General features: G+C 67.7%; 1 protein-coding gene across 15 annotated transcripts in view; it reads right to left on the reverse strand.

Moving 5' to 3' along the window:
• The window catches only part of MYO18A (myosin XVIIIA), a 39,571-nt gene that overhangs the window by 15,827 nt on the left and 983 nt on the right, over positions 1-22,761 (reverse strand). For 2 of the 15 annotated variants that reach the window (XM_075032759.1, XM_075032760.1), the window contains exons 1-25: positions 13,374-13,491; positions 12,389-12,457; positions 11,393-11,448; positions 10,062-10,694; positions 9,793-9,858; positions 9,461-9,538; positions 8,877-9,017; positions 8,285-8,341; positions 7,614-7,701; positions 7,402-7,511; positions 7,148-7,324; positions 6,801-7,011; positions 6,380-6,522; positions 5,718-5,818; positions 5,558-5,621; positions 5,293-5,437; positions 3,808-3,819; positions 3,105-3,281; positions 2,937-3,027; positions 2,658-2,850; positions 2,053-2,139; positions 1,199-1,340; positions 958-1,117; positions 684-870; positions 357-594 (exon numbers count right to left, since the gene is read on the reverse strand). In XM_075032759.1, the coding sequence (XP_074888860.1) occupies positions 357-594; positions 684-870; positions 958-1,117; positions 1,199-1,340; positions 2,053-2,139; positions 2,658-2,850; positions 2,937-3,027; positions 3,105-3,281; positions 3,808-3,819; positions 5,293-5,437; positions 5,558-5,621; positions 5,718-5,818; positions 6,380-6,522; positions 6,801-7,011; positions 7,148-7,324; positions 7,402-7,511; positions 7,614-7,701; positions 8,285-8,341; positions 8,877-9,017; positions 9,461-9,538; positions 9,793-9,858; positions 10,062-10,694; positions 11,393-11,448; positions 12,389-12,428 (3,397 nt within the window). In that variant the 5' untranslated portion in view covers positions 12,429-12,457; positions 13,374-13,491. Of the gene's footprint in view, positions 1-356; positions 595-683; positions 871-957; positions 1,118-1,198; positions 1,341-2,052; positions 2,140-2,657; positions 2,851-2,936; positions 3,028-3,104; positions 3,282-3,807; positions 3,820-5,292; positions 5,438-5,557; positions 5,622-5,717; positions 5,819-6,379; positions 6,523-6,800; positions 7,012-7,147; positions 7,325-7,401; positions 7,512-7,613; positions 7,702-8,284; positions 8,342-8,876; positions 9,018-9,460; positions 9,539-9,792; positions 9,859-10,061; positions 10,695-11,392; positions 11,449-12,388; positions 12,458-13,373; positions 13,492-17,388; positions 18,482-22,761 lie in introns of those variants that run through there. The other 13 variants (XM_075032753.1, XM_075032752.1, XM_075032758.1 and 10 more) reach the window with 12 other exon arrangements.

Below are 22,761 nucleotides of genomic sequence, written 5' to 3' on the forward strand. Positions count from 1 at the left end.
GAGCACAACCCGGAGTCCCTCGCCCCAGCGGGACAGGGGCCGACTGCCAGCAGGAGAGCTGCCAGGAGCCGGCGGCACCAGCGGAGACACCCAATTAAGGCCATGCCTGTCCCCGGCGCAGATAACGGCCCCGCAGGGGAGGGGGGACGGGGACAGGACCGCCCTGGGGGGACGGCTGGCAGCCACGGGGCTCGGAGCAAGGGCACGAGCCGAAGGGGCTCCCCAGGGGGGCTTTGGCTCCCCAGAGAGGAGACGCAGCCGGGACCCCCGCGACATCCATCCCCGCAGCGGGACGTGAGCCGCGGCCCTGGCATCCCCGCGCCGCGGGTGCCGGGGGTGCCGGCGGCGCGGCTCACCTTGGCGGTACATGCGGAGGGCGTCGAGCAGGCGGGAGCCGCGGAGCTGAGCGCGCAGGAGGGGCACGTCCAGCTGCATGAGCCCGGCTTCGCAGTGCTCCGCCGGCAGCTCCAGCTCGCTGCCGCTCACCCGCCGGCACGGCACGGCCCGGGGGTCCCCGCCGCCCCCCGCCGCCTTGGGCAGGAAGCAGTGCACGAAGTGGAGCTCGGACTTCTTGATGCTGTCGATGAGGGCATCCTGCAGGCACGGGAGAGCGGGGTGAGCGGTGACAGGCGGCGGTGCCCCAGCCGGAGCCGGGGACCCTGCCTCGGCACCCGTTCGCTCACCACTTGCAGCTTGATCTGGATGCAGAGGGATTTCTTCTTGACGGCGGCCACGCCGGTGGTGAAGGTCTTGCGCATGCTGGTGGCCCGGCGCAGGGCCAGCTGGGAACCCCCCTCCAGCCCCGCCACCGAGCCCGACAGTACCAGTGCTGACCCGCCACGGCCGGCAAACAAGCTGCTGATGACTTTCCTGTGGGGCACGGAGGGGACGTCACCCCCCCCAAAATCACCTCTCCTCCCCGCTGTGCTCCCCCCGCTGCCCCAGGATCCCACTCACTTCTGCGACTCCTGCAGCAGGACGGAGGCATTTTGGGAGGCCGGGTTGTGCTTGACGTGGTTGAGCCAGCCCGTGGCATCGTACTCAACCCAGTTGGTCCCCGAGCTGTGACCCAGGAGGAAGTGTCGGGGCTTGTCACTGGGGAGCAGCGGGTTGTGCCCTGTGGGGACAAATGGCACCGATGGGCACGGAGCCGGTGCTTTGCCAACACACGGCCCCGTGGTGCCGGGCCCCGCCTGACCTTTCCTGCCCCCTTCCTGGGGGCCGTAGTAGGAGAAAAGCCGCTCCAGCAAGGTGTCCTCATTGCCGCCCGGCTGCAGTGCCTCCTCCTCCAGCAGCCACAGTAGCCCCCGCGCCTCGTCTGTGCGGGCCAGTGACCGGACCTGTGGGCGACACCGTGCTTGGTCCGGCACACCGGTGCCCACCAGAGTGGGGATGGGGGGACACAGGGGACCTGGGCCACCCAGGGAGCATGCGAACTCAGCAGCAAGGAAAAGTGGCACCACGTGAGAGGGCCCCTGCTTAATGGAGACCCAGTAAGGAAAGAGTCAGTACATAATATTCCAGGCAGCGAGATGCTCACTGGCGTGGGAAACACTGTGCTCAGGCATCCGTGGGATGAAACCCAGCACTGGACTGGTGCTAGCAGCCCCCCCTCGGTCTCTGCGGCCTCTTCCAGCAGGAACTGGAGCACCTCAGGGACTGGTGCACCTTGGGGACCTGAGCACCCTGAAGACCAGAGCACCCCAGGGACTGGAGAACCTTGGGGACCCACGCACCCTGGGGACCGGAGCACCCTGGGGACCGGAGCACCCTGGGGACCGGAGCACCCTGGGCATCGCCCAAGGGCTCCTCGCCCTCCTGCCCGTGATGTGGGCAGCTCCCAAGACAAGCAGGGAACACCATACCAGGGGATGCACCAGGGATGTGAGCTGCACGCGTGCTCACAGACGCGCTCTCATGGCCAAGCGTTGGGGACAGCCCCTCTCCTTCCCCTAACGAACTACCGCCAAAGGGCCACGAAAGCCACTCGGCCGCTGCCTCATGCTACAAACTGCCGTGAGGCGGCCACGAGGACGCGCGGCGGGTGCTTACCAGCGCCTGGTGCGAGGGCTGGTCTACAACAGCTACGGAGCCAGAGGAGCCAGGCTCGGCGTCAGCCAGGGCAAGCTCTATGTTCTCCTGGTGAAGGGGGAGAGAGGTGCGGTTAGTGCCTGCGTGACGGGGGAGCAGCGATAGGGATTTGGCAGCTGATCAGGGCGTTGGTGTCAACGGGGTCTGGGCAGGAGGCAGGGCTTTGCCGGCGTCCCACTGCCCCACCGCGCTGGCATGGCACAGGGCAATGCCGGGTGCCGAGGGGGGACCAGGACACATGGAAAGGTCCCCCTGGGTTGTCGGTGCTGAGATGGAGCAACAGCAGTGATCTTCCCCACCGCCGCCCCCCACGGCCACCCCACCATCTCCCAGCCTGGCACGTTTGCAGGCAAAGCTGCCTGGCTGGGGCCGGAGCTGCCGGCAAAGGCACCGCTGGCAGCGGGAGCCTTGGGGAAACCCCTGCTGCATCGAGCGTGGTGTCAGAGCTGCTTCTGCTGGAACTAGTCCAGAACGACTGTGGGTTAAGAAACTTGGGGGGGAACACCGTAGGAGACGCTTGCGCAGAGAGGGGAGGAGGCGATGGCAGCCCTGGGCGTCCCCGTTACCTCCTTGTATCGCTCCAGCTCGCGGGCGAAGGTGCGCTGGTGGAAGAGGAGCTGCAGGCGCTCCTGGGCGTAGTTGTGGCAGAGCTCCTCGAAGGTGGCCCCCCGGCTCTGCCCTGCCAGCTCCGGGTTTTGCGCCCCGGGGGTGTCTACCACCGTCACCGAGCACACCGAGTGCTGGCTCGACTTCAGCGCCCTGTGGGGGACAAAGGGACACAGCGGGGTGAGCGGGTGCTGCCAGCCCCCCCTTCCCGGCTCTCCCCCCAGTCTCCCAGCACGTACCTGTTGAGGAGGGAGATGAGGAGGGTGAAGAGCTCGGAATACAAGCCGGCCGCCATGCCCTCCAGGCACTCCAGCGCCGTCAGCTTGGGACCTGCCCAAGGCAACCCTGAGTGTCCCCATCCTGGCGTCCCCCGGGCCACCCGCTGTCCCCACCATCCCTCACCCTACCTGTGCTGCCTTCGCCCAGGGGGGGCTCGTCGGGGCCCTGCCGGAACGAGGTGGATCGCTGCAGGGTGCCCTTGGGCTGGTGTTTGAAGATGGAGGAGGAGAGCTCCTCCAGGCTGCAGCCCAGCAGGTAGGCGGCTTTCTGAGCCCACTCGTGCCGTGCAAACTGCTTCCTCCCGGCTGGAGGGTGGAGAAGGAGGCTCAGTGTCAGCTGGGGCATCCCCCCAAATGGGGAGCATTTCCAGCCGGACCTGGGATGGTCTCAGGGTCCCCCAGAGTAGGCTGGGGATGCTGTACACAGTGGGAAGACGTGGCTGGTGCCGGAGGGCCAAGGAAACGTGTTTTGGGGTCTGATTAGAGGAGATGGGGGTGAACGGCTTTGTGCTTCTGCAGGGCTGAGCCCAGAGCCACGCCGTGGGACAGGGAGCGGGGGTCACCCCTTGCCACCGCTGCCCAGGGACCCCTGGGGCCTGTGACGGTGCAGAATTCTGATCCGCCCCAGCACAAGGAGACATCCCTGCTCGGCCGCGTGCACCGAGCAGCCCCGCCGCGATGCGGGAGGACAGACCGCGGCTGCCGGACACAAGCACACGGATGCCGGGTGAGGGCAGGGGAGGTGGGAGCAGGTTAATGGTGACACGCAGGGACACGACAGTGGGACGCGGGAGGGGGAAGCCAGAGACACGCGCGGAGAACGAGACTTTACCTTCGTCGGCGTCTGCATTGCAAAAGGGCAGCATGCACCATGCGAACAGAGACAAGGGTTAGAAACAACGGCACGTGACAGCGCGGACACGCGGCACGGGGACGCCCTCCTGCCAAAACATGCCACGCGCAGGCACCGCCACCCCACGCGCATGCCAAGCCTGGTCTCCCCCCAGGCATCGTTGCAGTGAGACGCCGCGACCCGGCGTGGGGGCCCTTCTCCTGCGAACCCCAGCTGCACCGTGGGCACTGGCGGGGAGCAGCTCAGCTCTGCCCCAGTGCACGGGGAGCCGCTGTCGGATCCAGCCTTGTACAAACGTCGAGGGGCCGAGGAAATGGGGGCTGATGCGGCTGAGCTGGCTCTGAGCATCCCCAGTGTCCACGAGATGCAGGGGAGGCTCCAGAAGCAGCACAGAGTTGGGGCCGGGATGCTCCCCCTGAACAGGATCTGGGGTTCCCCCCCAGCAGACCCCCATAAAGAGGTTCCCAAGCCACCGGAGCACCCCGCCGCAGTGGCTGCAGTGCGGCCCTGCTGCCCTCTAGTGCCTTGAAGCACCCCATGTCCCGCTGTGCCCCCAAGACCCCTCTGGTCTCTCCCCATCCCCGCCTCATCTTTTTTTTCCCCAGGGCTGCAAATTGCCTCGGTGCAGCCGCCAGCTCCAGGTGCCCATTTCGGGTGTGCTGCGCCCAGGCCCTCCCGCCAGCGTGCAGCACCACGGGGGCTTCCAGCATGACACGGGGGGGGGAAGGCTGAAGCCCCTGGGGGGAGAAAAGCAGCCCCACGAAGCCAAATTACCACCCCATGGGATGGAGAGTGAAGCCGGTGCCCGTCAGAGCAAGCCCTGCAGCCCACGGTGAGCTCTGGGTGCCAGGGCAGCCCTGCCCCATGCCACCAATGGTGCCAAGAGGACCGGGTGGGGGGTCCTGATGGGCAGCAGGCGAATTTGGGGCTGCCAGAACCCAGCCGGGGGTCAGGGTTGGTCCTGGCACACCAGCAGCATCCCAAGCCCCCATTTCAGCCCCTAAACCAGCACCGCGCGGCACCACCCGGAGCAGAGCCCCCCCCGGCTCCGATTACCGGCTCTGTCCGCCAGCGGCTCTGCGGGGAGGACAGGGAGGAGAAGTGTTACACTGGGGACAGGGGACACGCACCCCCTGAGTCCCTCAGCCCCAGCCAGGCCCCCGGTCCCCCAAGTTGGCAGAGGCCAGCCCTGGATCTGGAGGTCTTCGATTCCCACCAGCCAGCGGGACCACCCTGACCGAGGGGGCAAAGCCAGGTCCCCCAGAGCACCCAGGGTGGCAGAGCACTGCCCCAAACACCCCTGTCAGCTAACACAGCCCCAAACATCCCCCCAGGGCTCGGTCACACCAAGAGGGGGGTCATTTGCAAGGTGCTGAGGTGCTGGCGATCGCTCCGGGACCCCATGAAGCCATCAGCCCCGAGCCTCGGCTTGTTAATGCCTCTGAGCCCTGAGCAGCTGGTTACCTTTCGTGGCCCCGGCAGCCCCCAGATGATAAATGGCCCCGAGGACGAGCCAGAAGGCTTTCTGCTCATCGCTGGAGATGCCCATCACCTTCATGGCAGCCTGGAGCTTGTTGAACTGCTGGGTCGCCTTCTGCTTTTCCTCCGGCTGTGGAGAGCAATGGGAGCCATCGGTGTGGGAGCCCGGCTCTGCCTCCCCCTGTACCTGAATGGGCCAGGGAACCGCAGCCCCCCCCCGCAGCCCCCTCCCCAGCCCGATCGCAGCGACCTTGGAGAGGGGTGCGATGCCGAAGACGTTGTTCTCTGCCAGGTGGTTGAAATGAAGCTCAGTCCTGCGGGAATAAACACCGAGATTGGCCCCACGTGGGAGACCCCGGAGACTCCCTGGGCCAGGGGCCGTGACCTTGCTCCCCCCCCCCCCGGCTCACCGCAGGGTGCTGTCAGAGCAGGCCAGCAGGTAGTAGAAGACGTTGAAGGTGGCCTCGTTGGCCGGGCGCTTGGCGACGCGCAGCTTCTCCAGCAACAGCGTCTGATGGAGGTGGGAGAGTTGGGAACCATCCCCAAGGGCTCCGCTCCCACCAAGACCTCCCCAGCCCACCCCAGCCTCATCCTTGCTGCCTGCCCAGGGTCCCCACGGAGACATGAGAGTCTCCCCACACGGCAGGGCGTCGTATGAATGCAAACATCACCCAAGCAACCCGTGAGCATCTCCTCTCCTGGGGTGTCTGCTACTACAGGAGCACAAAGCGGCTCTCTTGAATTTTAAGGGCTCTGCTGTTATGACACTGGGGTGGCGTCTGGAAGAAAGACACCCCGACATCGGGGCTAACTCAGCAAGGACGGGCAGTTGATCTGTGCGTGTCTGGGTGCGAACAAAGATGAGAGCAGGATGCCCAGCTGCTAAGCACTGCGAGCACAGCCGGGCGGCCGGCGGGGGTCTGCGGCAGGGCTCGTGGGCTAGTGCGTGGCCGGGCTGCCGGGAGGAAAACACGCCGGCGAGGATGGACCGGCTCCCACGCCAAGGGGAGCTGCCCCGGTGAGGATGGACCGGCTCCCATGCCGGGGGTGGAGGCCACCCTGGCCCCCTCACCTGTACGGAGGCAGATGCCACCTGCCCAGCCTGGTCGAAGTCCAGAGAGATGATCTGGGAGAAGCGGGTGGCGTTGCCGTTCATGCCGGTGCTGCTATTGCCAAAAGCTTCCAGGATGGTGTAGAGAGCCTGCCACTTCTCCGCTGCGGGAAGAGAAGTGGAGCGGTGGGGTGCAGGGGCTGTGCGGCAGGCGGCCAGAGCCGGCACCGCTGGCCGGGCAAGCGCTGCTGCTCCTGTGCCGTGCTCCACGCCGCAGCAGCCCTCGAGAGCGCGGTAAAGGGACCGGCGTGAGAAGGTGAAAGCGCGCCGCGTGGCGTGTGTCTGGCCGCTGCCGGGTGCGGGAGGCTGCGGAGGGCTGTGACCGCAAAGCAAGGGGCGTGCGCGGGTGGCACGGGGACCCCACACCCCGCCGGGGACTCACCGGAGAAGACCTTGCCGGTGCTGCCGGCGATGGTGGCGAGGTACTGGACAAGGTGCTGGCAGTTGGTGGTTTTGCCGCTGCCGCTGGCGCCCAGCAGCACGACCGCCTGGTCCTGGCGGCTCATCAGCATGCTGCGGTAGGCGGCCTGGGCCACCGCGTAGATGTGCGGGGACGTGTCCTCCCTGCGGCACCCTTTGAACATGTGCATGACCTGGCGGGGGTAGAGGGGAAAGCACGGCGCGGGCGAGGGTCAGCACCCTGCCACCCCCACCGGCTCCCTCTGCGCGGTGACACGGCTCCCAGCCGCCCGTCCCCTCCGGTCCCCCCCTCCCCGGCAGCAGCGTCACCTTCTCGGAGTACATGGAGGGGGAGCTCAGCGGGTTGATGATGACCATGGTGGGGCCGGCGTAGGTGTGCAGGAGGTTGCCGCCGTAGCGCTGCCGCAGCGTGTGCAGCACGCTAGACTCGTTGAGGTAGAGGAGGCTGGCGAGGTCCTCCACGCGGTCGCAGGAGGGGGGGTTCACCTGGCAGCGAGGTGGCGGGGGGGCATCAAGCGGGGAACGGGAGGTCTGCCCCGCTGTCCCCCACCCCGTGGCCCTACCTTCTCCACATCATCCTCCTCCACCTCCAGGACAGCTCCGTCGTGGTCCAGCTTCACCTTCACCTTGCCCTCGGGCAGGGGGCTGCCCTGCTCCGGCCGCAGCTGGCTGCCTGCGAGGGGCACGAGGCGCTCAGCAGGGCCGTGCCGGGCAGCCCCCCTGGGGACACCGCAGCCGGGCCGGGGGGGCTCGCTGTGCCGCGGGAAGGACTCACCCAAGGAGAAGCCATCCCTGTGCACCAGCCACACCTTCTCGGTCTCGTACCAGGCCTCCTCGGCCGCTATCTGCTCCTCTGTCTTGGCCTGTGGGACAGCGGGACGTGGGGCAGTCGTGCTCACCTGCCTCCCCTCTCCATCTCACCCCCTCCCCACGTCCCTGGGGCTGGAGGGAGCAGGGCTGCCTGGCCACGGGGCCACGTGCCGGGCAGCCGTGGCCACCCTCCGCAAGCCCCAAGTCCTCCCAGCACATGCGCCCAGCTTGCTCGCTGTCCTGGAGACCCCAGTGGGCTCGGGGCTGCAGAGACCGCCACGACCCTGCCATGGGCTCGGGGCAGACGTGAAGCCACAGTGGCCCACGAGAGCATTCACCACGGCCACCTTGGGTAAGCCTGGAGGGGCCGAGCTCCCAAACCGCAGCCCAGAGAGCGGACACCCATGCCAGCCACATGCTGGGATGCAGGGACCCCGGGCATGCTGTGGGGACACGGGACGTGCTGCAGGGACACGGGGCTGGGACACAGGACACACTGCAGGGACGTAACGGAGGGACACAGGACATGGCACAGTGATGACAGAGCACCGCGGCATGGGAAACGCCAGGCTGGCACAGCCAGCACAGCGGGGACGTCCCCGCCACCCAGGAGCAGGGCGAGCCCCAAAGCCAAACCTGAGCTGCAGCAGGGACGGGGCCAAAGGGGGCTGCCGGGGCATCGTCCGCTTGACCCTGGCGAGGCCGAGAGATGCGGGGGTGAAGGCGAGAAGGGTTAATCTCTGCCCCGCAGACAGCACAGAAAGCGGCGGGGGGGAAGCGAGCGGGGGCAAAGTGCCGCTGTGCCAAACCCCGTGGGTGCTTCTGGTGAGGGCCACCACTGCGGCCGGCAGAGCGGCAGGTCCAGCGCGGCACCGGGGACGCACGGAGCCAGGAAGGACGTCGGCCATGAGGCCCCGCCGCCAAAGCCCCCAGGGTTGGGGGCCGCCGTGCTGACCCGCTGCAAGCCCAGCCAGCGCTGCACGCCGCGGCTGCTCCGGCACGAGCCGTGCGTCCTGCCTATACCAGATGCTCTGCCCCTTTCCGTCCTGCTCTGCACCCCTGCCCGCCCTAGCCGTGCCACCTCCACCAAGAGCATCCTCCCGGGACGCCCAGCTCCCCGGCACAGCCCCGCTGGGGAGAGGCGCCCAGCTCCGGCCACCCCGGCACCCTCCGGCCCCGTGGGTGACGCGGCGGCCCACGGAGCAGGGTGGGACGGGGAAAGCCTTACGCTCCAGCACGAGGCGCGGGCGCAGACGCCAGCCCAGCGGCAGACAGAGGACGGCGGGGGGTCACCGGTGGAGGCAGAGGGCTCCTGAGGACGGGGGTACGGTACCTGGCTGGGTGCCGAGGCGGAGGCGGCGGGGTCCAGCTAACAGCAGCGAGGAAGGAGGAGAGAAAGGAGAAGAGAGGGGGTGAGAGGCAGAGAGCAGCAGCGGCACCGCCACGCGCCACGGGGCCCAGGCACGGCCACAACCCCCACGGCACTGCCTGGGCATCACCCCAGCCACGGGCAGGCATGCCCGTGCTGCCGCGGGGATGCCACCAGCAAGGGCTGCTGGGCATCACAGCTCCCCACAGCCGGGCACGCTGGTCCGGGCAATGACCCCAAAACCGCTGGCATCCCTTGGCATCCCTGATCATCTGTCCCCTGCTACCGGTGCCACCCAGAGAAGGATCACGGGGCTGGTAGCCAGGCACAGGGCCACAATCACCCCGTGCGGAGCACACGGTGCGGCCGGGGCAGCCGCACGCTGCCTACGTGTCCCCATCCCCGGGCGGGCAGCACGCGAGCACCAATGCCCCCGGAATTACAGAAGCGGTGAAGATCCTCTCCAGCCGGCGCTGTGCCTCCTCCGATGGGCTCAGCCGGGACGCGGGGCTGGGGGCAGCCTGGAGGCAGAGCACCATTAGCACCAGGCTGGCCACCCCGCGGCCCCCGCAGCCCCCACCAGCCTCGCGCTCACGGCACGCAGGCACCAGAGGGGCTATTGCAGAGGTTTTCCCGACCCTGCAGCCCGCCGGCGCTCAGGGTGGGTACCGGGGTGAAGGCTGGCGCAGACCCACGGGTGCCGAGGCCGGCGCAGCCGGGGTACCGGCGGATACCCCGCCAATGCCCGAGGACCCAGGTCGCTGCTCCCACACACCTGCTGGGGGGGTGCTGGGGCGGTTTTCGCAGGGGTCGAACGCTTCTCGCCAGGCTGCAGCTTCTTCTCCACACGAGCCATGGGGGAGACAAGGGGCAGCGTGATGGGGTGCCGCAGCGCACACAACTGCCCCGAAAAGTGACCCCCACCCAGCACCACGTACCCCAAAACCACTGCAAACCATGCGGGTGAGCTCACACCATGCCACGCCGGGCGGCACAGCTCTGCCACCGTGTTAGAGCATCCCCCCGCCGTGCACACACCGGTACCTTGTGCCTCTCCAGGGCGGTGGGTTTCGGAGCGGGTGCCTTTGCCGGCTCCGCTTTCCCTCCCGAAGACTGCACCGGTGGCTCCGGCTTGGCTTCGGCGCCTGGGGACAGGGACGGCTTCGCGTCCCCCCTGGCCGGCTCGGGGGACTTCTCCTCCCGCCTGTCCCCCGGCCGGAGCCGCGGCCGGTGCTCTTTGGTTTTGCCCTTTGCCATGAGGGTTTTGAGCCCCGCCGAGATCTCGTCCTTGGGCTCCGGCTTGGCGGGGGCTGCTGGCACAGCCGGGGGAGGCGGCGCGGTGGGGGGAGCTGGGACAGAAGAACGGCCCGTCTCCTCCTTCCTGGGGGGTGGCACCGGCTCGGCAGACTTGGCGTCTCGCCCCGGCTCCTTGGCACTGCCGGCGTCCTCCCCTGGTAGGACTTTGCGGACCACCTTGCGCACCACCCGGACCACCCTGCGGCGGGACAGCCCCTGACCGTCGTCCCCCTGCGCCTCGGCAGCCGGGCCCTCCAGCCCGTTCATGGCTGCCCCGTTCAGCACCGGCTCCGGGCTCTTCTCTCGCCCGGGGGGTGGCTCGGGGCTCTTCGGGGGCTCAGGATTTGGGGGTGCAGACGCCGCATCCTTCGGGCTCTCTGACTGCAGCCACAACGACACCAGTGTGAATGGAGGTCCGACGGTGCGGTGTCTGCCACCACAAGCACCCGCTGCTCGGGTCATGGTGGTGCCCGGGGTTTCATGCCCTGCCATGGGAGCGCAGCTCCCGGCCAGACCCCGGCACCGAGGGACGCAGCACCCAGTCCCCTTTTCCAGCCAACCTACAGCTCCCCACCGGACCCCAGGGCTGGGACCGATGGTGACCTCCCCAGCCCTGCACGCAGGGACCCATCAGCTCTCGGGCTACCAGTATGTAAGGGGATAAAACTCAGTGCTCAGGGCACCGGCAGCCTCTCTGCAACACACAGGGCAAACCGCAAGATTTTCTCTGCCAACAGCTTTGGCGGGCAGCACAGGAGCCGGCACTGTAACCACAGGGTGGGCACCGACCCACCGTCCTGCCGGGGCGTGCGGGGCAGGGACAAGCCCCGGGGAGGCGGCGGGGGAGAGATCACCGTGCGCCGACAGCCGAGCATCCCTGCCAAAAACACCCACCACCCTCCACACGCTGCTCTGGACCGTCCACCGGCGCTCCCCAGGGACCAGGGCGGGTGTGGGGAGGGATGCTGAGCCCAAGCCCGTCCGTGATGTTCCCAAGCCCTGGCACGGGGTCTGTCCCCACCGAGGGCGAGCCCCGTCCCCGACACAGCTCCACCCTGCCCATGCCCTGTGACACTTACAGCCCCATCCTCCTTCCCGGGTCTTTTCACAGCTAAGGATTTGTCCTCGTCCTTGACCTGAGGGTCAGACAAACAAGAGGAGCGCGTTTCAGCCCGCCACGGGGCCTCGCTGCCGGAAAAGCCGCAGAAACCAGGAAAAGCCAACGGGACCACCACTCCACGCCAGGGGGGCAGGAGGCTGCTGCATTTAACAGCCCAAATTTGCAGCCCGTTACAGCCCCAGGGGCGAGGACACGTGTCCTTCCAGGCTTCCCGGCGGCCAAAAAAGTGGGAGGAAGCGCAGAGATGCACCCTGGTTATGGCAAACCCCAAAAGTGGAAAAGGAAAGCGCCCTGCCCGCCTGGCCGGGGCCCCCTCCTTGCATGCAACCGGTGAGCGAGCTGGGACATAGAGCCCCGTCACTGCTCCCCACGGGGGCTCTGCCTTTCTGCACGTCACTCCGCCGGGCGTCACAGCACGTTTTAAGTGTCACCAGCTAATCTCTGCGGCAGCCACACCGTGGGACGTGCCAGCTCCCTGTCGAGCAGGGCGACCAGGGGTCTCTGGGAGGGGGGGGTGGGCAGCCAAACCCTCCCCTGCCCCGGGTCGTGCTTCTTGAGCTCCAGGGCTCGGCCGTGGCACCGAGCGTGGTGTACCCCGCAGGCAACGCTCCCCTGCTCGCCATCGCACAGCTCCTGCAAGCGTTCGGGGCCGGCCGGCGGCACCGAGGTGGCTCACACCGTGTTAGGGGCTTCGCCAGCCACTCGCAAAGCGGTCGTTAGCGATAGCGTTAGTAATCGCACGCGTAGCCGCGTCGGTGACCGCAGCCGCGCTAGCGGAGGGGCGCGGGGCAGCTCCCCGTTTGCTCGGTGCGGCCCCCCGGCACGGCAGCGCAGCGAGAGGCTGGGATCACCGCTCCGAACACGGTGCTGGCACTGGGCAAACTGGGGGAGTTGGTCAGTAGCGTGTGGCAGCGTGACCCGAATGCGGGGTGCAGGCAAACGCGTGAGAGACTTCCCTTCTGCTCCCAGAATGCAAACCGGGATGAAAACGCCATGGCGATGTCTCATGGAGCCGCAACCCTGGCTGGGGAGAGAGGGAGAGGTGAGGCGGGCCGGCGCCGGCACGCGGGCCGCTGAACGATGGCACAGTGTACGAACACGTGCCCTTCCCTGCCAGCCCTGGGAACCCAGGACCCTCAGGAATGGGGGTCTGAGCCCCTCTGGCCCTGCTCAGCGTACAAACAGGCGGTGCCTCTAGGAAGGGCTCTGGGGACGGACAGGTGGCCAGGCTGAGACCCGGTTAAAACTCATTGTGCAAAAAAAGCCCCTTTAGTCAGGGCGCAGGACCGTGCCCCAGTTTCCCCCCTCAGGGCGGGCCAGCCCGCTACCGTAAGCAAATGCCAGGATGAGGGAAGGGATATTTTCTGCCCCGGGCGCCCTGCTCGCCCTGACAGCCAGGGTTTATTCTGAGCCTGACCCCGTGCCAGCGGCCGGGCAGCCCCGGTGGGGACCCGCCACCCCACGCTCTGAATCCCAGGGGGGTCGCGCCCCGGGCCGGCGGGGAGAACTCCCCCTCGCAGGGCCAGGCACGGCGTGGAGGAGCACCTGGGTACCAAACCGACCCACCCGTCTGGGGGTACATCACCCCGGCCCCAAGGGGGTCCCCTGTACCCCCCTGTCACCGCAGCGTGAAATGCCAGCGCCCGGAGCGCAGGCTGGGCACGGGGGTCCCGAGACGAACCCACCCGTGGGTCAGAGCCCCCAAACCCTCCGCCCACGGCGCTCCCACCTCCGCGCGGCCTGGCACCGCCGCAAAGGTCCCTGGAGAGCACCGGTGCCGGGGTCCCCGGGGGGGCTGCATGAAACAGCCCCCGGCCGCCACAGCGCCCCAGGGTCGAGAGGAGCCTCACGGCCCCCCACCCCGATGAGACCGGCTCCCGCGTGCCCCCCTCGTGCTCCCCCGTGCCGTGCTGGTCACGCCGGGGGGGTCCCCACCTTACCGCAGGGTCGGGGCGAGCCGGGAGCGGGGTTTCCGCCGGGGCGAGCGTGGCGCAGCGCGGTGGGAGAGGCACTAACGGGGGTGGCAGCCGTCGGCGCGGGGACAGCTGGGCTGATAGGGCCACCCTAAAAATAGCCAAGGAATGCGAGGGCCCCGCCGGCGCGCGCAGCAGCCGGAGGGAGCGCCGGGGGGGACACGAGGCCAGCGGGGCCTCGCCGACACCGCCACCGCCGACACCGCCGCCGGAGGAAGTGATGTGGGCTCGCGGCAACCCGGCGCTGCGGGGGGAAACTGCCCGGCCTCCGTCCCACTGCCCGCCCCGGGGCGAGCGGGGAAAGACGTCCCCAGGCCGAGCGCAGCCGCGGGGCTGGGGGGAGCCGGGGAGGGTCCTGCGCAGCGAGGGATGGGTTTGCACACCCCGGTGTCCCGTGGCGGGGTGCCTGGTGTCGGAGCGGGGAGCCTAACGTCATAGCGGGGTGTCCGGCATCGTGTCGGGCGGTGCAGCCCGGACACTACTTGCTCCTCCCTTTGTTTTCCCATGAACGCAACAGCCTCCCCGAAAACGCTCCCGGGGACGGACCAAAAGCCCCCCAAAAGCGAGGGCCGGAACCACGGACGTGTGCCGGCCCAGCAGCCCCCCGGCACGGCATGGCAGCCCACGGTAAAGCCGCTTTTGCGACAAAGCTGCCTCTGGAAGTCCAAGGTCTCCCTGGAAACGAGGGGAGCGGGGTGGCGGGCGAGGGGCCGGGGGCCTCTCGGCGCGGGGCCTGCCGGGAGGAGGCCGGCGGCAGGGAGCCAGGCGCGCCGGCGTGGAGGAGAGGTGGTGACCGCCTGGGCTCGGGCATGGCGGGGACTCCAGCCAGTGCCCGAGCAGGTTCCCTGCCCAACCCCAGGGACGCGGGACGTGTCCTGAGCCAAAAACCACTCCCGGAGGGAGAAGGGGGTCCTGGCGTGAGCGAGAGGGCTGTGCCGATGGCGGGCTGGAAATCCCCGTGCCGGGGAGGCCAGCACTGGCCCGTCCGGCCCTTGTTAACGCCAGGATTTGCCGTACTGCCCCGTGGCTGGCACCACCCGGCAGCCCCGGCCCGTCTCCGCACCAGGCACGAGCTGGGGAGAGGCCACGGCAAACACCCTTGGCAGGGCTGGCACAACCGGAGCGTTGTGGGCGGGCGCCCACGGTGTCCCCAGGTAGTGCTGGCAGCAGCCACCGGGTTATTAGCAGAAAGTTGCGGTCACGTCCCTGACAGCAGGAACAAGAGGCTTTGGTGAAGGCACCGGCCCAGACCCGGCACACAGAGCCGCCGCAGCCCCCTCCACAGCAAGCCAAAACCGCACAGACCCGGGCGATGCAAAGTGGTCCTGCCTTCCCAGGGGGTCCCGAGCATTCTCGTGGCAGGGCACGGGGCCACCCACCAGGGAGGAGCCCAGCTCCCACAGCCCATCTCCACTGGGACCCCCAGTCCAGCCACGCAGCCACGGCAGTGTTTCTGCCCGGCCGGCAGGTTCCTCTCGTTCCTCCACCGGGAACTTCAGCAGAGATGCACCGACCCCACAAACGAGCCTGCCAGACACAAGCCCCCTCCCCAGGGTCCCTCGGGGACCCCTACACCACGGATGCCCCGGCAGCACCATCCCTACGGTGACGGCTGAGGAAGAGCCAACCCAAGAAATTCCCATGGGAGAAGCGTGGACAAGAGGAGAAAGCATGTCCGACACAACGGGAGTCCCCCAGCCCCCACCCCATGTCCCCCCATCTCCCAGTGGAGTCCCCCGGTGGGACATGGGCCATGGCAAAGAGCCGGCACCCAGCCACGCTGTGGCACAGTGGCCTTGAATCCTGGGGACAGCAACCTCCAGGGACCAGGGCGCCTGCGGGCGAGCGTGGCACGTGGGGTCCGCCGGCGTGGCTGCCGAATGCCTGTGGTCCCACAGAAGTGCTAGAGCAGTCGGAGGCGTTTCTGGAATATTTCTGCCCGGCCGGCGCACGCCTGGGCCCTGCCAGAGGAATTTCGCCGGTAAATAAATAAATACAAGCGTGGAGCCGAGCCAGCCTGGCTGCCCCGCGCCAGGAGCAAGGCTGGGACATGACGGGGGGGGGGTTCAACCGGACCCCGATGTCCGGCCACGCCATACCACCAGCCGACCCCCTGCACACCCCACAGCACCAAGAGTCCCCCCAGACACGGCGGGTGCTGCCCCTGCCCGGTTGAGGCGTGGGTCCGTGGGGACGAGGGTGGTTCGGCATGGCCCCCGCCAAGGGCGTTAAACTCCCCCCAGTATGCAGGGAGCCCGGCACCATCCCCGCTCCAGCCGGGGAGGGGCTTCCAGAGCAACAGCCCAAAATATGTCTATAATTTCCTGTTTCAAAAAGGATCATTTTTATTTAAATTAGGACCAGAAACATTCCAGGGAGCTTAGCAGGGCCTGGGGGAGAGCTGGGCCTCCCTGTGCGCCGGCACCTTGCACGGCCCTGCCGGGTGAGGGACACCCGACCGTACCCTGCACCACAGCCTCGGCTCCCCAGCACCGGCAAAAACCGCGGCGGGTCTCCCCGGTGCACCCTTGCACCACACGGGAGGAGGACAGCACCCTGCGCCGGGAGGTGCCCGTGCTGCAGCGGCACCCGAAGATGCCACCAACACGGTCGCTGCCTCCCCCCTGGCCGGTTTCCTCCGGCTGATGCCGTCGAACCGTGCCAAGCCCTGGCGCGAGGCCGTTACGCTACAGCCTCTCCCCCGCAGCCCCAAGGGCACCGCCGTCTCCTCTTCCTCCTTCCCAGCCGCAGCACCGTGCTCTTGGCGGGCACAAGCGCTTCGTCGACCCCCGCACGCTGGCATCGAACGCGTACCTGCCCCCGTGCCGGCGTACCGCAGCCAGGGCGGCAGCCATGGCCCCCGGCCCCGTAGGGTTATCCGGCCAGGGGTTATCCCGGCCGGTACAGCCGGCATTGCCCGGTGACGCCTGCCGGGCTCCGGGGAGGAGCTGCCGGAAAGCCAGCGCTCCGCTCGGCGCAGACTCCACCCCGCAGCACCGGCGCCTGCTCGGGGAGCACATGGAGCCCCGTGGCCACCGCCACGGCCTCACCGTGGCCACTTCTCGCTCTGTCCCGGCCACCATCCCACCGGGATGGGGCCCCGCCGTGCTCAGCACGGCTCTCCCTGGTGCAAGCGACCTGCTCCGTGGGCACAGGCACCCTCCCCTCCCTACGGAAGGCTTAAAAATACATTAAACAAGCCCAGTTATAAGCTAAACCAACGCCGCGCTGCTGCACCCCCCTGCCACCATGGAGGGGGTCCAGCCCTGCAGGCTGTCGGCATTTGGGGGGCCTCTGCCGGGCCGCCAGCCGGCCAGGACGCTAGTTAGCCCACGGCAGGGTCAGCAGAGCTGGGCGGCTCGCACAAGAGATGTGGGTCACCCAGCCATTAAGTTTCTATTTATACAGCACCAGCCGCACGCGCAGGGCTGCGCACGCCATCGGCAGCTCCCGTCCCCCGGCACACCACGCCGCCCGCCCCAGTCCCCAGGGAGGGATCCCAGCTGGGGGAGGCCGACGTGGGCAGCGGGGCAGGCAGTGCCCCTCCTGCAAAGCAGCATTAGGGATTTCCTGGCAGCAAGGAGCAAAGCTCCTTTCCCTGCCAGACCTCAGCGAAGGGATGGGGACAGACTTCCCCCGTGCGATGCAGAGCTGGGCTCTCCCGGAGCCCCTCCAGCAGGAGGAAGGCCAAACCCAACAGCACACTGAGCATTTTGGGGGGCAAAACCCACCGGTGCCGGTTCGCAAGCCCTGATGCAAGCCCATCCTTGCAGCCGCTCTGCCACCCCGGGGCACGGGCAGGCATCGCCCCTGCATCCCAGCCACAGCCTCCCGCTCCTCCCTGTGCATCGCTCCCGGCCAGAGCAGCCCGGGTGCCTGCTGGTTCCCACGGCCCCTGCCAACGCAAACACCCGCTGCGAGGACGCTGGCGGCCAGCAGAAACCCAGGGCACTGGCCACACGACAGGGACGGCGTTACTCACATCCCAGGTAGCGCGGCGCACCCCCTGGCCGCCCCGCAGCCAGCAGCGGCTCAGCTCGCTCAGCTCCAGGATGGGCTGCACCTTCAGCTGCACCGTCTCCCCCGACTGCCGGATCATCTCCACGATCTCATCTCGGGATTTGTTCTCCACGTTTCGTCCATTGATCTCCACCAGCCGGTCACCCGGCACCAACCCCAACGCCAAGTCTTTGGTGCCGGCTCCGGGTTCGGCAAAGTGCACGACGCGCCGGTACACCTGCCCGTCGGGGGCCCTGTCCAACATGGTGGTGCGGCGTAGGGAGAAGCCGAAATCGCCGGTGTTGCGCCTCTGCAGCTCCAGCTGCCGCGGGGTGGGGGGCTGCGGGGGCACCAAGGCGGGCAGCCGCAGCTCGGCGGGGAACCTCTTGCCGACGAGCTCCGGCACCCTGGCACGCAGGGAGGATGCGGGAGGGGTGCAGGTGTGTCCCGGGGGGACCCCTTGCTTGGCGAGCTGGGTCTCCAGCGCGCGCACCTCCACCTGCGGGGAGGGGGCCGCCGAGTGCTCGGAGGGGGTGGACGTCTCTGAGGTGCTCTCATCCCGGCTCTTCTGGGAGAAGGAGAAGCGTTTGACGATCATCTGGGAGTTCTGCTTGGCCAACGAGCCGAACTTGGCCGCCCGCTGCAGCACCGAGCCCTTGAAGTTGGCATCATCCACCTTGAGATCATCGCTGGAGCTGGCCGTGCTCAGGTGGCCCGAGTCCAAGATGACGCTGCCCCGGTTGCTGTCGGAGTCAATGTCCGTGAGATGCAGGTCAGAGCCACTGGCCACCTTGATGGGGATGGGGTTGGAGATCTCCAGGCGGGTCTTAGAGTCCCGCTTGGAGGCACGGTTGAGGTTGAAGAAGCCCCGGCGCATGCTCATCTCCTCCAGGCTCTTGAGCTCGGCCGCCGACATCCGCTCCTTCTTCTCCTTCTTTTCCTTCTTCTCCTTTCGGGCCCCATCCTTCTCTTTGTCCTTTTTCATCAGGTTGAACATGGTGGAGGGGGGCCCGGGGCGCACTCGCCCCCACGGCAGGGCGCTGGGTCGGGTCACCGGTCACGGCACGGCCGCCTGCCTGCAGAAGGACAGACAGGCAAGGGTGCCATCAGACAGCGGCACGGCCAACACTCACCCTGCCGCCCGTCGCTCTACCCCACTGGTCACCCCAGCTGCCACCCCCAGTCCCGGGGCCATGTCCCAGTGTCCCCACTCTCCCTTCCCTCCCCGGGGGCACCGTGGGACTCTGACACGGTCATTGTGTCCTTGCCCTGGCTGGGCACCAAGCCCCGGAGATGCGACAAGGGTGGCCCTGCATCCCCAGGGATGACCTGAAAGAAGCCCAGAAGCATCCCCTCACCAGCACCGGGGCTGACTGCGGGCAAGACCCCCCCCCCAGCATCTCTCACGACTCAGGAGCCCTTTCGGAGCAGCACGGGTGGGAAGGGGAGGAAGGCATCCCGGTTGCATTTGCAGCGGTTACCACCGGCGTGGACGCTCCCCCGGCAAAACCGCCCATCCCTGCCGGCTGCGGCACCACAGGCGTCTCGCCCACCGGTTCAAAGGCCCTTTTGTCGAAGAAACAGAGGCCTCTCTGCCACTCGTCCCGGCCCCGGCCACCACAGAGCCGTGGGGGACAGCCGCGGGCAGTTTCCCCAGCGGGGAGGGAGCCGGAAACACGGCCCTAAGTGAAGGCTGCTCTAATAAACAGGAACCTGTAATATCACATCCCTCCCAAACGCTGATAAGTGTCTAATTTTAGCCAGGGCAACGTAGAAACTTATGACGCTGCCGGCAACCTCCAGGAACAGTCGCTCTTTCATTTGGGCATCCCGCGCAGGGCGGGGGGAGCACCCAGCCAGTAGCAAAACCATGGCCCGGCAGAAATCCCAGCACCCCCCGGCTGAGAAAACCCTACGTGCACCCAGTGCCTGGGAGCACCCACAGCCTCGCCTCGCGCAGGGCTGCTATGGGACCTGTCTGCCCCCGGGGCAACTGGTGCCCACCAGCCCCCCTCGACTTCCATCGGGCGCTCGGGCTGCGGATAAACAACTCCAAACTGGAGCAGCCGGCTGGCAGCGCCGCGCGGGACGGGCTGACAGCTATATATAACGGGGCAGGAAGCCGCGCAGGAACTTAACCTCAGCACAAAGGACAACAGGAAAATTCCCCACGTTTGAAGCATCTGCTTTAGAGCTCTCAGATGGGTGCGGGGATAAGGTTTGGGCAACCTGGGGGGGAACAGGCGGTGCTGCCCATGCTGATAGCGTGGGCTTTGCAGGCACCCTGGGGCGCATGGATGCCATGCTGTGCCATGCCATGCCATGCCATGCCAAGCTGCACCTGGGCTCCAGCGCAGCATCAGTGCTGCATTACTACCGTTGCCTGGGCCACCTCCACAGCCCCTGAACGTACCCAGTGGGACACGGGGAACCAGGCCTCCCCTTGGCAAAGCCACACGGGTTCAGGGGACAGCAGGGGACTGCCCGAACCCCGCCACCCCTCGGGGCCGGGGCAGGAGTATGTGTGCCCGGGTGAGACCTGGCCACAGGGCAGGCAAGGGCAGAGCTCTGCAAGCCATGGCACGGTGCCGGCCCCGGGCGCATGATACAGCCGAGGCAGTGAGGGGAAGCAGTCGGAAGGACAAGGTCGGGCACGCAGCGTGGCCGGGCGGCTGCATTCGCCGGCTCCGAGCCTCCTGCCCACGGCCGGAGGGGCTGCCATGGCTCTGACCACACCACTCAGCCCCGGTGCTCTGCCTGTTCTGCCCTCCCCTGCAGCACCCAGGGCTTTGCCTAGATCCACAGCCAGAACCTGGGCTGGGCAGGACCCCAAAACACACGAAAACAAGCCAGCTCCTTTCTCCTCTTCCAGAAATGCCAGCTGCGGGCTGATGGCTGACCTGAGCCCGGGGATGGCACGGCTCCTTCCCATGACCTGCAGCAGGTGCTGCTGGCAAAGCGCCCGGCGGCCGCACCGTCACAGGGGCTGCTCTCTGCCAGCTCCTCCACGGTGGTGCCAGGGCCTCAGCGCAGACAACAGCAGGGAGGGAACCACCTGCGCCGGTCCCTGTCCCCCTGCCGTGACACGTGCCACCGGTACCCCAGCTGCCTGGGCATCCCCAAAAACAGCGTGGCCAGGGGGACGCAGAAAGGGCTGCACCCTTGGGAGCACCCTGTGCTCACCCCATGGCAAGGAGGGGGCTGCCGGGACCCCTTCCCGGGTCCATGGTGGGGGGACCCTCGGAAGTAGAGATGCTCACCAGGCAGGTGCTGGTTAGAACCGAGGCGCTGGGAGGCAGGCGGCCGGCGCGCTCTTTGTCCTCGGTGGTTTCTCTCCCCTGCACACACGCTCCCTCCCGGCCTTTGTACGCTCAACAAAAAAGGGGGAACAAGCGTTACCATCTGCATCGCTAATCAGGCAGCGCCGGCAGCCAGCGGCCCGGCCACGTGTGCCCCACGCAAGGCCACCGCTGGCAGGAGCAAGGCAGGGGGAACGGGAGCTTCGTGGGCTGGGTTGAAGACCCCAGCATCCTCCACGCACCGGTGTCCCCGGTCCACGTGGGATGCCGTTGCGGTTTGCTCCCTTTTCAACGAGGAGGCTCCCGCCAGCGGCACGCACGCACCGGGGATGCTGGATGGGTGCAGCCCCACGCCGCGAGCAAGAGGCGGCTGCTGAGCGTCTTTCGGCTCCTGAATCAGACCCAACGCGCCTTCCGTGACTCAGCCCGGGCTCGCTCCGGGATTACCCATCGCCAGGCGTGTTCGGGGCAGCGGCGTGCATGAGCCATAACAGGGGAGGGAGAGGTGCCCGCCGGCGCCGGCTGTGCCTGGGGATCGCACGCAAGGACGCTGCTGTGACACCTGAGCTGGCAGGGGACAGCGGATGTCACCCTGGAAGGGCCGGGTGGCAAAAAGGGAGACCCAGCTCAAGGCCTCCAAACCCAAAAACCCTCCCTGAGCCCCCCAAGCAGGAGGGAGGGGGATGTAACTTTCCCCTTCATCCCCCCACCACGGCCATGAGCCCCCGCATCCCTGCCAGGGCGCCGGGGAGTTTCAGGCAGGGAGGAAGGCGTTCACTGAAACTCCGGGCCACTCCTTCCCTCCCCGAGACGCAATCTCGTCTGACACGCTCCCCGCTCAGGGACCTGCAGTGCAAGTTTCCCAGTCGCTCGCCCTCCCCGCTCCGCTCCCCACGCCGCAACGCCGGCGGTAGGGCCGCGCTTGCCCACCGCTTCGGCACAGGAGCTGGCGGCTGTCGCCTCCTTGGGCGCACCGTGTTGGGGCACCCCACGTCCCGGCTGTGCCCGGCTGGGCAGGGACAACGCCGTGCCAGGGAGCAGGTGCCGCCGGCGGCAATGCCGAGCGGCCAGCCCAGCTCCCACACAGGGAAAAGGGGGCTGACCTGCGCGATGGCTTCCTCGCCTCCTTGCCAGCCACAGGTTTTCCACAGAAGAAGGAAATTTAGGGGGTTTCCAAATTCCTCTGAACTGCCTGCCCTTACGGACAACGCTGGGATGCGTCACGAGGAAAACAATCGCGGATTTACCCGAGTCACAGCCAGGATGTGCCGCCAGGCTGTCTCCAAAGTGGGATTTGGGGTCCTCCTGCCACGGGAACCCCGTTTGCGGCAGCAAAAGGGGCCAAGCCCGGCTTTGAAACGTCACCTTGGGCCGGCAGCAGGGGCCAGGAGGGTGCACAGGGTGCATGCGTGGGGTGTAGGCACCCGCCTCGCCCCAAAGCCGGGCAATAAACCAGCCTGGGAGTCCTTACAAAACAGAGGTGGCGGGGCGGCGATCGCTGCCAGGCTCTGCTGGGTGGGAGCGAAAGCGGGAAACGATTTAGTGACCAGCTGGGGGGAGGACAGGTGGGTCACAGCCCCCGTTGCCATTGGGCACGTGCCTCCCCCTGCCACCTCTGCCCAGTTCTGGCCCCAGTTTGCAGCCAGAGCCCCTGCATGGCCCAGCCCACAGTAAAGGAGAAGGGCTGAGCCACAGCTCCTCAGCGGGCAAAGTTCAGGGCTGATGCAGGCACTGTGAAAACGCTCGGCTCCCGATGGGGGATGGAGCAGTGGGTGCTGCCAGGTGGGGGTCCCCGGTGCCGGCGTGCCAGAGCCAGCCTGGGGTGCGGGAACGCCGTCCGCCGCACACCCTCGCACACCCGCCGTGGGCCCACACTTTTCTGTAATTGCCCTAAGTTTAGCTCCAGCGCTCGTTGACCAGAGGATTTGCATCTCACAGGCCGGCTGGAAACCACACTATTTCTGGACGCGCGTCCCAGCCCTCACCCGCCGCTCTATATATTCCTCCCCGGGCAAATTAACATGCAGGCAGGCGCCGTGGCGGCCGCAGGCCCCACG

The sequence above is a fragment of the Buteo buteo genome, chromosome 7 (genome assembly GCF_964188355.1).
Source record: "Buteo buteo chromosome 7, bButBut1.hap1.1, whole genome shotgun sequence".
NCBI classification, from domain to species: Eukaryota; Metazoa; Chordata; class Aves; order Accipitriformes; family Accipitridae; genus Buteo; species Buteo buteo.